Source organism: Dermacentor albipictus, chromosome 2, assembly GCF_038994185.2.
Source record: "Dermacentor albipictus isolate Rhodes 1998 colony chromosome 2, USDA_Dalb.pri_finalv2, whole genome shotgun sequence".
In the NCBI taxonomy this organism is placed as follows: Eukaryota; Metazoa; Arthropoda; class Arachnida; order Ixodida; family Ixodidae; genus Dermacentor; species Dermacentor albipictus.
In genome coordinates this window covers 196,429,106-196,441,930 of record NC_091822.1, presented here as the reverse complement: position 1 = coordinate 196,441,930, position 12,825 = coordinate 196,429,106, and the positions used below count along the sequence as shown (strand labels likewise).

The window sequence follows — 12,825 nt, the reverse complement described above, 5'->3', positions numbered from 1 at the left end:
CACAACTGCACTCCTCACACTAGGTAGGACATGAAGTAGCCGACGAGCACGATGAAGCCAAAGGAGAGGGCCACAGAGAGGGCGGGCAGGACTTCGTAGCGTGTCAGGTGGTCCCGCAGCGCGTCCCCCATGAGCACGAGGCGGCGCAGGATACGACCCAGCAGGCCCCGGGCATGCTCGTCCACAAGCACACCCAGACGGGCATCGTGCGGAAGGGCCTCGGACGAGTGCAGCAGCCGCGATAGCGCGTTCTCCAGCTCCTGTTTGCTCTCGTTCAGCTGTGCACAAACAACAAACAGTTTGTTGCAGGGGCTAGCATTGTGATGATTCTTGGCATCAGCCATATCTCAATCACACATCATCCCTGCCTCTGCTCTGTCCGCAGTCTTATCACTCCATATTAATTACAAATCAGATGCACCCAGTATACAGCTATGTGTACACCGACTTGCAATAACCTGACCCTTAACCTCTTATAGCCTGGATTTTTTGGCCTAAAGAAAATTATACAAATTTCAGTTAGAAGTACCAGAATCCGAGATAAAAAATTACGGGGTTTTACATGCCAAAACCACTTTCTGATTATGAGGCACGCCGTAGTGGAGGACTCAGGAAATTTCGACCAGCTGGGGTTCTTTAACGTGCACCTAAATCTAAGTACACGGGTGTTTTCACATTTCGCCCTCATCGAAATGCGGCCGCCATGGCCGGGATTTGATCCCGCGACCTCGTGCTCTGCAGCCCAACACCATAGCCACGGAGCTGAATCCGAGACAGACTATCCAAAATTACTCTCACACCATTTGCTACCCTAGTATGAGATTCGTAAACTCGTTCAAAAAATTGAAATGGGAATCTAGTAGGAAACAATGCCTCCATAGTATTCTCATGTTTTTGTACTGAACAAACTCTGACTTGGCAGGTGAGCTATCTCGCATCTTGCGGCAATCTGTAAAACAGTCAGTATTGCAGAAATGGTAACCTCAATAAATGTACCTGGATGGATGTAGCCATATGAGTTTCTTGAATGTTCACTCTCACTGTAAGCACTGTGCACAAAGCTTCGTTTTCTGAGTCACAAGTGACAACAGGCTGAAGCTTTTTTGTTAGATAACCACACATGATGTCGAAATCAGGGTTTCTCTCACTCAAATAATTCATTACCGCTAAAGATGTGCTCGTTTTCGGTGCTTTTATGTTTTGTCTTAATTTACGACAAAGTAGTTGCAACATATACCGCAATAAATAAAATTACAGCGTGATTACTGGCGTCCTAAATAGATGTAAAGCAGTAATACCTGCTCCGATAGTTTTTTAATTCTTAAGTGAAACTTCAAACAAGCGCCTTAAGGAACTTGAATGAAAGTAATAATTTGCTATTTTAGTATAAGTGCCGAGAGTAAAAAAAAGCTGAAGTATACAAAATATACACCTGGCTCCTAGTTTCCAACATTTGTAAGTAAGGTCACGCAAAAATTTATTATGAAGATTTGTTGGCATCAATACTAGTAATAGTGATGTCCATGCTATGTGGGAAAGCAGTAGCTTTGCAAATGTGAAAATGGGCAAGTTCCTTTTGTACAGAGAGCATTTGTTTTTACTCATTGTAGCAGGCATCTAGTTTGCTCTTTACTGCATTCTTTAGAGCTTGCGAAGCAATGGCTGTCAGATCAGGGAGCATGCAGAAGCTTCCTCACACTTGATTATTGCGTCTGATCAGATTTTTCATGGAAGCAAGGTGGTCTAGCATGTGCTCAACTGGTGCTGAAGCCTCCACATGCTTTGTTCAGTTCCTGTACAGTGCTGTGCAGTAATGTGGAAGGTTGCACAATATTGTGCAATAATTAATAAGGGTACTTGCATAGGCAGTGTTCAAAGTGTAAGAGATTAGACTGCTAAGCCAAGCTTTGGTTGAAGGTTGGTCAAAAATCAATTGCATGCTGTTGTGCGAGTGAAAACTCCACACGGAAGGAAGGACTGCTCATAATAATTTGTGTACACTCTGTTGAAACAATGATGGAGAAAAGCAACCATAGTGGGAAAATGAAGTTGCACTTGATATCAGTCCAACAAAATTATCAAAATAACACACACTCATGAGTCTCAACCATTCTTTAAGACATCATTAAGACATCTAGGAGTTGGATCTGAAAATTAGACAACCCAACAGAAGATTTGGTATGTCGCGGTACAGGCTAGAAGAGGTTAAGTGCTCTGCCTCAGCTGTTGGAAAATGCACATTAGGAAGTTTCACGAACTATTAACTATCTTGTACTTCAAGTTTCTATTAGCGTGACACTTTCTAGGAAGCTCACTACAACATTGTGATAAGCTTCTTACAAACAACTAAAGGAAAGTGGTGTTATGGTGGTGGTAGTAAACACATAGGAAGGTCAAGAAGTGAAGGATGGCATTTTTGTTATGTTATCAAATGAGCATCTGTTATTAAAACACAACCAATCATGCTAGTGTCTACTACTGTTCTATCAAATGTGAACAATACTACTGGCATGTTAACTAAATTTGGAGGAAAGACAGGATAGTCTGTGCTCACTACACCACACCCCAATCTCAATCATACAAATGTGTTTGAATTTATTTCACCACAATCATTCCCACTGATTAGGCGTACACACACAGAGAAAAAGAAACAAATGCGGTGTGTAAGGCTGAAAAAAGCTGCGATTCAAAGGTAGCTTGACTGGCTCACCTCCTTTTCACTCCCCCCCCCTTTCTTTTTTCTCATTATGAGCAAGAAAGCATAAGTGGAAGATGTATATAGGAGGACCAACACTTATGACTACACAATAACTCCAAGGAAGCTTTATTTCCAGAGCCACAACCATGTCTCAGGCCAAGGTACATTGAAGGTAAGCCAAGCCTTCCAGATCCCAGCATTCTCATGGAGTACCAGATCTTTTAAAATATTTGCATAAATGTTAGCACATATTGTGGTCAAATGTTTTGTCTCATCTTCTCCTTTTCTTGACAATGACCACATTTTCTAGTTAATGCCCAAGTGAAAAAAATCAAAGCACATGCATAAGGATGGCGTGAGGAGGCTTGTTACATTAGTCCCAAATAACTTGACATGTTTTCAACATAGTTCTACTACTTTTAATATTTCCAAGATATATAAGAAAAATTTGCAGTTTTGCCTAATGTTTATAGCAGTGAGAGTGATAGCTTACTTCGGAACATCATCTACTGCCTGCTGAACATTTGGCCGAGTGAAACACTGCAAAAGGACAACTGGTGACCTCCAGAGAGCACAGTTGGACATGTGGCATGCTGTCTTCTCTAGGCAACAGTGAAAAATGCCTCCACATCTTTATGCGATTCACTTGTAGCAGCTGGCATGGCTCAGCCAGCCCTAAGGTTCCAGATTCTGAAATAAGTGTTATGCAGCAAAATGTCCTTTGCCGTCTATTACTTTATTGTTAAAAAAAAGAAAAAAATTTCTTTTCTTGGGAGAAGCTTTGCTTCATACAGCTGGAACAAGACTGAAAGAAATACCAAGGTACCCCCACTGCTTGCCTGATCCAACTTCCAAGTTACAGCTCGCAGTACTACATGTTTTCCGCTGTGACCATCAACTTACAGGTTGATGGTCACAGCAGAAAACATATAGTACAGCAAAACCTCATTAAACCGTACCTGCTTAAACAGTAGTTTCATTTTAAAAGTAGTAACGCCAAATCCCCAACTCGGCAGCCATTGAACATCATGCATTTTCTATCCGCATAAACCGTACCAGCTTATTGTGTACGTATTGGTTAACACGTAGCGTTTCCATTTTTCATTGCGAAATCACGGCAGTACGACGGCCTGGCAGAACAACGAGCCTCAGAGATCGGAACAACCTCCAAGTGCAAATGCAAAGGGCGCTCGGAAGGATGAAGCCACATAAACATCAACATCATTTCGGCACTGTGCCAGAGTCGGAGAGCATTGTGGCCTGCATTATGACCTCATGCAAGCTAGGACAAAAACCGGGTGCTCAGCATAGAAGAGAAATTGGACATCATTTGTGCTATCAAATGTGGCACGAAGAAGTCGGTGCTGGCACACAAGAGGGATCTACCGTTGACTACGGTGTGTGGCATTTAGAATGCGAAAGAGAAGTTGCTCGGCAGTGCTGCTGCGACCACGAAAATACGTCAGCTACCAGGTTAGATTTTTCGAGGTTCGATTTTTCGCCATCGTTACCTTTGTTATTGCCGAAGTGTGACCTAACAATAGTGATGAGGACGACGCGGAAAGCGAAAGTAGGGGGGATTCAGGCCCGACAGTGGCAGATGCTGTGCATTACGTTAGCCTCATGTGGGCGTTTGCCAAGAAGGGGGGGCTGGCGGAAAAACTGGCTCGTAGCAAGTTTGAGGCCACCGTCGCCACTGCTAGCCCACCGCGGCATCAAACAAAAATAACAGATTTTTGTCGCGTAAAGTGAATAAATACTGCATGTTTTCTGCCCTTTCATCGCACTCTCTCGTAGTTCCATTTTTGACAGGTAAGTGGGCAATCTTAAGCTATTTTGATTAAACAGTACTATCAGTTAGTACATACTTTTTCCGAGCTCCAGTCAACTACAGTTTATAAAGGTTTCACTGTACTGTGAGCTGTGAGCTTCACAGCAAAGTCCTGCAATGTTACCAGAAAGAGGTAAATGCAATAAAGTCATAAAACTACTTGTTCAGTCTCTAGTGGGAGCACTGGAAGATGCCTTTGTCAATGCCTTGATGTGCAACAAGATTTAATTAGTATTGATATGATTGGTGGTAAACAAACAAGGCACACATGCTGCAACTTGAATGCATTTTTGCACATTTCTTATTTTTGATTGTACAAAACAATGGCGATATTTAACTTAAACGGGACATTTTACAACCACTATGTGCACTATTGAGATGCTCTGGGAGGACACTGTCTACCGTGCAATTGTGTAATCATTCAGTAAATTTGGACCTGGATATGTCACTCTCTCATGAGTGAGCAAACAAGGTGTCTAATTTCCTATTTATATCTACTATGCAAGTTCCTTTTTAGCTCCTTAATATCAGCAGGAATTTCTTTAATCTCCTCCGCAATATGTATCAATTCGTAACAAGAATTTGCTTCAACATACACTCTGAACAATAAAAATTCATGAGCAAAAAAAAAAAAGAAGAAAGGGGTCGATGCAAAAAGCAAGATAGTTTTGACTGCAGCCATGCCTTTTGTGATGTCGATTCATATAGTTAATATTAAAGAAGTTTTGGTTTCAAAAACATGTTTTCAAAATTTTCAGAAATCTAAAAAATTTGCCGTCTAAAGAAATTGTAATGCAGGCTAATTGACTGTAATAATTTCCTTGTACAATGCTGAACAACAGTCAGCAAACATTGTTGTGTCTTTTTACCCTGTTAGCCAAGTGGCAACTATATGATGCTTAAAGTGGGCCGCTCAAGAGGTTTGGACTTGGCAAGCAAATAAGTCTGTGTACATCAAGCAGCCATGATAACCTGTGCAAACTATTACAGCTGTGGATCCCATAAAAACTGTGAGAATTCCAGACACAAGGCCATTCATGCTTCATCTAGGCACACTCAATGTCATCTTCGTCTGTCGTTTTGAAGACTGATGTCATAGAGGGGAAGACACCACATTGGACCCTTTGAAACAGCCCCATGTCTATTTTCAAATTTCACAGAAATTTCCTCCTCAGCTGTCATGGCATAGGTTCCCAAGCACGTGAAACGAGTAGATGCCTGTTTCCTCCACACACTTGCAGGGCAGTGGCTTGCCATCACAGCAATAATAGCTTAATTTGCACATGAAAGAATGTTAATGAGAGACTGTACTTTTTCTGCCATGGTAGAGCTATCTGCATGCAGTGCATAAGAAAACAGCACACTGCATTTATTTTCTCAATTGATGATTGGCTGTGCCACTATGATAAAAGAGCTTTAGAACACTGGCAATGGCAGAGGAGAGAGAAGGAAGAAAATATGCTCATGGACACTGGTTAATGGGGGACATGATGGTTTCTTAATGTATTTATTAAGAAAATTCAACCTAAATGCACAGATATATGTATTTTCTTGTTCTGACTTTGAAAATGCAATTACGTTTTTTGTGGCTCAAGTAATTAAAGAGATGATAATATGTTCATTATCATTATTCGGTGAAACAATAGATAATGATATACTGGCCAGAAAGTTATATTTATTGTACGAGTGGAAAGCAGAATGTATAAGGGTTGCAGTGCTGTAATCAGTTTTCCAATTGGACAACAAATAGCAATTTAGCAGCTCATTGAAGTTCAGTGTTTACAGCACAGCTACTAATGAAAAAAAAAGAAAGTAAATAAGAAATACGGGGTAGACAAATAAGAATAGGCTTGCAGCACTTCAAGCTTTATTCATTCAGCTGCGTGTAGCAAGAAAAATTACAGCTATAGCTGTTCTACAGATTGAGATATTGTTGCTCTGAACGTGCAGGGTGAGTAAAAAGCTTGTTTTGAGAAAATCAAGAAAAACAAAAACAGCTCAATTTATTCAAAAATATTGTCAAATCTTTACATGTTACCAGCTGTAAGTGGTTAGTATTCTCCTGGCACATAGTCAGTTTGAGAATTGTTGCCTGTGTGGCGTTTTTTGAGGGCTTGATGCATGTTTTCAGCTGATGCACGCTTTCAAGCTGAAGCTTTCAATCGCCGCTGATCTTTTTCAGCCATGCGATCACTGCATAATGAGCTGGAACTGAGGCTCAGCTCTTGCAATATAGATGTAGATGCTTTGACGTTCCCTGCATTAAACTTTAGCACTGCCTCTGCCACAGCTGCCTGTATCGTGAACCGAGAGGCATGGCGATCCTTGGGTGCAAGAGACCAGATAAACGAGTGGAGGACTCTCGTTGATGCTTTGGGTCTTTCCCCTCTGGCACCTCTTAAGCAACTTCTTGTCACTCAAACGCTCTTAAATGGGCAGCAAGGCCTGGCAAACATGAGGGGCCAGGTTGCGAGGATGTTTCGGTGCTGGCTCGCCCTTAGCCTCTACGGCATTTTGACGGCACCACGAGTTGGGGCCTGTTGGGCAAAATGTGTGGTTTGATTCAGAGTCAGTGGAGGTGATATGATAGTAAGTCACCATCACTGCCTTGTACATGGCGTCCACGTCTCCCTTGTGCGTTTTTAGCGCCCATCTGTAATATGAGCTTAGTCTTGTAATAAGGTCTGCTGTGAGCCGACCCTTTCCACAGAGACTCTGAAGGCCAGAAGCTTTGTTTCTTGAAACAAGGTTGCGCAATGTCGTACCCATGCGTTTCTGGATGTGGCTTACGCAGTCCTCCTTGTCTGTTTTCAAATAACCGTAAACATTTTTCTCTTCCAGTGCAAGCTAGGTACAGCTATCCCCATCACTCAATATAGTGGTATAACGGAGGTTGTGCTGTTCTAGGGACCTCTTGAACAGAATAAGGGCAGCCTCCACTTCCATTTCTCCTGATTTTTTCTCAGTGTTCCTCTGGCACTGGTGATTCTTCTTCCAATTTCCAAAACCAGGATCATCTTCATTTGGGCCTGTCTCGCATCCCACACAGAAATTACTCAATACAACGTAATCTAAACACAGACCCGTAAACAGTTCAATCAAGGCGCCGACGCCAATGTGAGAGGTGTGTCCGCGGGTCATCCATGACCCATCATACGACACCGTGATGTTCCCGGGGTTGTCGAGACACAATTAATTGTAAAGCTCGCAAACAGAACGCACACACTCACGTGTCACATTTCGGGCAGCATGATCGGTGGCGGGAGTCAGCTTTTCGTTCACATAGTGTTGCCACGTCTTTGTGTGAAGCCCGCGACGGCTAATGTTCATAGTGGAAAACACATAATTGAGGGCTGTTTGCCAGTTTCCGTTGCTTGCATTGCGCGAGCAGCAAGAACGTTCACAGCGAACGGGTTTGATTTCTGTTCACCGCGGATGTGCTGCGAGCTCCACGTCGACGTCACATAACCACAGTTCCCGCACATAAGAATCAACTTGACAGAGAATCTGTATTCGTGCTCACCTCTGACAATTTTCATATCTCCGCCATTGCATACCTTGCACGTCATTCGGGCAAGCAGAATGTTCCGCATCTAAACTTACTATAGTAAACACGGTCCCATCAAGTGGTTCAACGGGTTCAGCGGCGGCATTGGTGTTATCAATCAGAAGATCTCGCTTCCTTTCCGTCGCAGGCGTGGACAACAGCCACTGGAGCTTTCTTGGGGTTCCTTTTTTGCCCTCTTCCAATTCTGCGGGCTTCAGGAACTTCGTATCACAACGAACGTGACCTTCGGCACCTTCGCACGGCGACGGGCTTGTTAGGCCTAGGCCTTTATCGGCGGCAACAGCAGACATGGGTGCGGAGGGGGCCGCGATGACTTCGACATCCGGATCTGTCGCGCTACGCTTCTTGAAGTTGTCGATAAGCGCACGTTGCACCTTTTTTGCACCAAACTTATTTCTCGTATGAAATTTCTTACCAGCCATCGCATAGTACGGTGTCACTTCACTCACAATGACTCGATGCTCAGACAATATGGTGCACAGCTGACCGCGCATATGTGCGTGATGCAGACAACGAGAAAGGAATCCCGCCAACCGTATGCCAAGCACAGGTTACATGCACTAAACAACTAATAAGGGGCCGTGCTGGGACTCTCTTTTGGTGCGGAAATTTCCTGAAGCCAATGGCAGCATGGAGCCGGAGTGGGCGAGAATTTTAAAAACGAAGATCGCTCTTTCATATGACGCCAAGATATCCACGCTACGATGCGTGAAACAGGAGCTGCGCTTCGCGAAAAAGGTACCGTTTCTGCAATAACTTCGGTTGAAATTCTGCAGGTATCGACAAAATAAAATGATTTTGTGGCTAAAATATTGATTCAAGAGTCGAGAAACTTTGTGTAGTTGCGGAACAATAGCTACAGATTTCAAAAATTTCATTTTCCAAAAATCGACTTTCTGGCGATATTTTTTTTGTCCTAAAGAGCCATGTCTCCTCTTAAAGCAATGGGTCAGAATTCCTGCTTCATGCAAGACTTACATGACATTCTCACAACACTGCCTCAATGCAATCAATCAGTGAATCAATGCTTTATTTCCCTTTCAATAGGATGAGGCGGGACTAAACACATGCTCTCTGCGGCTTCAGTGTTATTCAACTGTTTAAAAAAAATTATTCTGGCACTATAACTCTCTCTCAACAGCACCTGTCAACTGCCAGTGCATAATAAAATTTCAGATAAGGTGGGATGAGGGCTCTTTAATATGTAATTGTGCCAGGAATTCAGAGTGATAGTTTTTACAAAAATTTTAAAAAGCAAGCCTTTCTAAGCTGCACCCACGACCACAGCCAAAAGCTCACCTTCTGGGGCTCGTCAAGCCACGGTGCCTCAATCCATTGATACTGAACTAAGTTGTGGTCTTTCCTCCACAAGATAACCATATGAAGGACAGGGTCTTCAGGTGAATCCTCACCCGAGCTCAGGGTGTTCACAAACTCCTTCTGTTTTTCCTTGTATACAAACATAAACCTGCGCACCAGAAGTGAAGTAAAAAGAAACAGCAGCATTGTCACCTTGATCAGTCACTCACAGGACGACTATTTACTTTTACTTAATATATACTGCATTTTTGTACTGCATATATGCTGCATTTTTGTACACACAACAAAAATTATAGAAACAAGTGCAACGTGGATTACACATTAATTTTGCTTTCAGGTGTGGCTTCTCCGCAACTTATAGTTGTGAAGCTGCACTACACTATAAGTGTAACTAGTGACAGCTAACGTACAAAATGCAATATACAGCTCAGATAACTTATAACGTAACTACATATAGTGCAAGACCGGATATAATGCGGTCATTTCTGACTTCCATTTATTTCTCCATCGAACTCTATGTATATGCATATTAAGTGGAGCAGTGCGAGATGAAATACCGGTTATAATGTGGTTGCCGGAAAATCCCACAGACAAGCGAGGCAGTGAGCATGCTCCTCAATGAGGTGCGTCAGTCGAAGGGAGAGCAATGACAGCAATACAGAGGAAGAGGAGATGCAAAGTGAACAAACAAGGAACAAAGGAAAAAAAAAATGCGGTGGCAGCGTTCTGGCTCACAGGCGTGCGGGGCTTGCCTAAGCGATGGAGAAGCCTTTCGCTCCAGCCACTTGTGAGCAGTACGGGGTCCGCACCAAACAAGTGCACATTTCCGCTCTTTGGCTCTTCAGTTTGTGTGCAGAAAGTTGCCGACTGATATTTTTGGCCACAGATAGGCTCTCAAAAATGTCTGAATTATTAAGCAGGTGGGAAAAAGGTATTTCAACGGCAAAACCAATTTGTTGCTTTTTACAACTTCAGCCCCGCTGGAAAATCGGATAAGGCAGCAAATGTGTTTTACGCCTACCTATCGCGATGCGTGTTGTCACGAAGTACAGATACTGAATGTGCAACCTTGACTCCATGACGCTGTCAGTTAACACTGTGTTGTGCAAATTTATCAGTTCAGAACATTGCCCACACGTGTGTTTTTGCCATTCCTACCAGTACACGCACATACAAGATGTTCTTATACATGTTTGTGGTAGTTGCCACCTGACCACCTGCAAACCGTGCTTCACACATGTTGGTGTCAGTTCAGCCAGCGCACGGAATCTTGTGCCAGATCTCCCTGTATTCGTGTACAGGTACAAACACATCCTATATCAAGGGCGAACATTTAGCGACGGCATGCCACCCGACACCACTGCCGGCTAGGCCTAACCAGCCAAGGTTGCGGTTTGGCACAGAGTCAATTAAATGCTCCGCAGTGGCTAAAGCACTTGCAAAACAGAGGAACCACCTCACCAATGAAAGTGAGGACAAATCCCGGTCGTATGCTTCAATTCCTAGATACATGCAGCTGCTTGGTCTACATATTTTGCACGTGCACAGCTTTTAAAAAATGTTTTGATTATACAGTTGAATCTCGTTAATTCAAACACGCTAAATTTGAACGTTCGGTTTATTCAAACTGACACTGTCATCCTGTCAAAGCTATGTGTATCCCAATGGGCGAAAACGCCCGGTAATTGTAATGCACAAGCATTTGTGAAGGTTAAGTCGAACATAATGCGCTCCGACAATGCCCTCAGTAGTGTGCCAAGCCACATGGCGGCGCCTCTGACTAGCATTCCTCTGCCTCCACCCTTAGAGGAAAAGCTTAGGAGAAACATCTCAATGCTGCACGTGATGAAAAAAAAAAAGCCATGGCAGAAATTTGTGTGCAAGCATGTGCAGGCACGCACCATCGATTACTTCTGTTCGTGACGGGTTAGCGACTTCTGTTAGTGTCGTGGCACCGCCGTGTAACCCATAGAGTGAATGTATAAGAAAGTCTGAAATTTCGGATGCAAAAAACCTTCGCCGTGCAACTTTCCAGCCTTTTTGCCATGACTGCAGGTCCTAAACAGCATCAATCGAAGCCACCACCTTCGCAATTTTGATTATTGCGCCGCCTCGAGCCGGTGCTCTCGCACACAGATCCACTGGCAGCTGGAGCTACACCACGGCAATGCTATAGGCCTAGCTACTTCAACGTTCGCTACCAAGCTTCTTGCTGTAAGGTGCCATGTTTTTCATTGAAACAATTCACCCCTGTTAGCAATGGCGCTGACTCCGCCTCTGTAATCCTCACCAATGTCTACTGAGAGCGCAAAGCATGGCACATTGCATAATGCCGGTTCCCTAAAGTCAACTTCGTCCCAATACAGCACTTATACGCAGTAAAGCATTCCACAAGTTCGAGGGGGCCAGTGTCACAGAACATGTTTTCTTTTTATAACAAACATGTGCACCCACCACCTCCTGTCACAGTACAAGCACCGATACACCTAATAACTGACTGCAATTTGTAAATACGTGTGAATAAATCTTCTGGAATTTCCCACTCATCTGTTAGCTTAGTGCACTGCACCACTGCAGGTAAGTCCTCCATTCAATTAGCTTCCTTTACTTCAAACTTCTTTTAATTCGAACAAAATTTCGGGCCACTTCGAGTTTGAATTATTGAGATTTGAATGTAGTGCAGTACCGCTTACAGTGCGGAAATTCACAACTCCAGCGACTTACGTTATAAGTAGTCTATGCTGTAGTTTCTGCAGCTTTGGCTTAAGCTGACTTTTGTGCTGGGTTTTAACAAATATTTCATCCCTATTATATAAAATTATTTGCTCTGATTGTAGATGCAAACTTTCCAGAATTCTCTTTTCTGAAGATTGCAAGTGAGTGTTTGGTTGGGTTAAACATGTACTGTATACAGGTCTGGGTTACACAGTCGAACTCACTTGTAACAATAATCAGGTGCTAAGGGAATCCGATTGTTCTAAGGGATAATTGTTGCAACTTGGTGAGAGGAGAAAAGCAGAGGGGCCAAACATTTTAATTAGGCAGAAAGAAGTACAGTCGAACCTACTTATATAGCATTACTGGTTTCAACAATACTCGCATGTAGCAATGAACATCCAATGCACAGTCAACTTCTGTGTGTGTTCTATGGTAAAATAATCTGCTTACTAAAATATTCCCGTTCCACGTTACGGGCTATAACAATTAAGTCTGACCAATGAGTGTCTGCACCAGAAAAAAGAGTAAGGGATGCGAAATCTAGGAAAAGAAAAAAAAGAAACTAAAACTGCTTCACCACACCCCCTTTCGTGCGGTGCACGCCACACAGCATGCATTCATCGCCTCTTTCGTCTCTCTTCCATGCCTCCCACGTCTGCGTGAGAGTGGGAAGGGAGCCAGGAAAGGGGC

General features: G+C 43.3%; 1 protein-coding gene across 2 annotated transcripts in view; it reads right to left on the bottom strand.

The window, feature by feature from the left end:
- l(3)80Fg (dnaJ homolog subfamily C member 16 l(3)80Fg) overlaps positions 1-12,825 on the bottom strand; it is a 54,575-nt gene that overhangs the window by 25,717 nt on the left and 16,033 nt on the right. For both annotated transcript variants that reach the window (XM_065427581.2, XM_065427582.1), the window contains exons 8-9: positions 9,397-9,565; positions 19-278 (exon numbers count right to left, since the gene is read on the bottom strand). In XM_065427581.2, the coding sequence (XP_065283653.1) occupies positions 19-278; positions 9,397-9,565 (429 nt within the window). The remainder of the gene's footprint in view (positions 1-18; positions 279-9,396; positions 9,566-12,825) is intronic.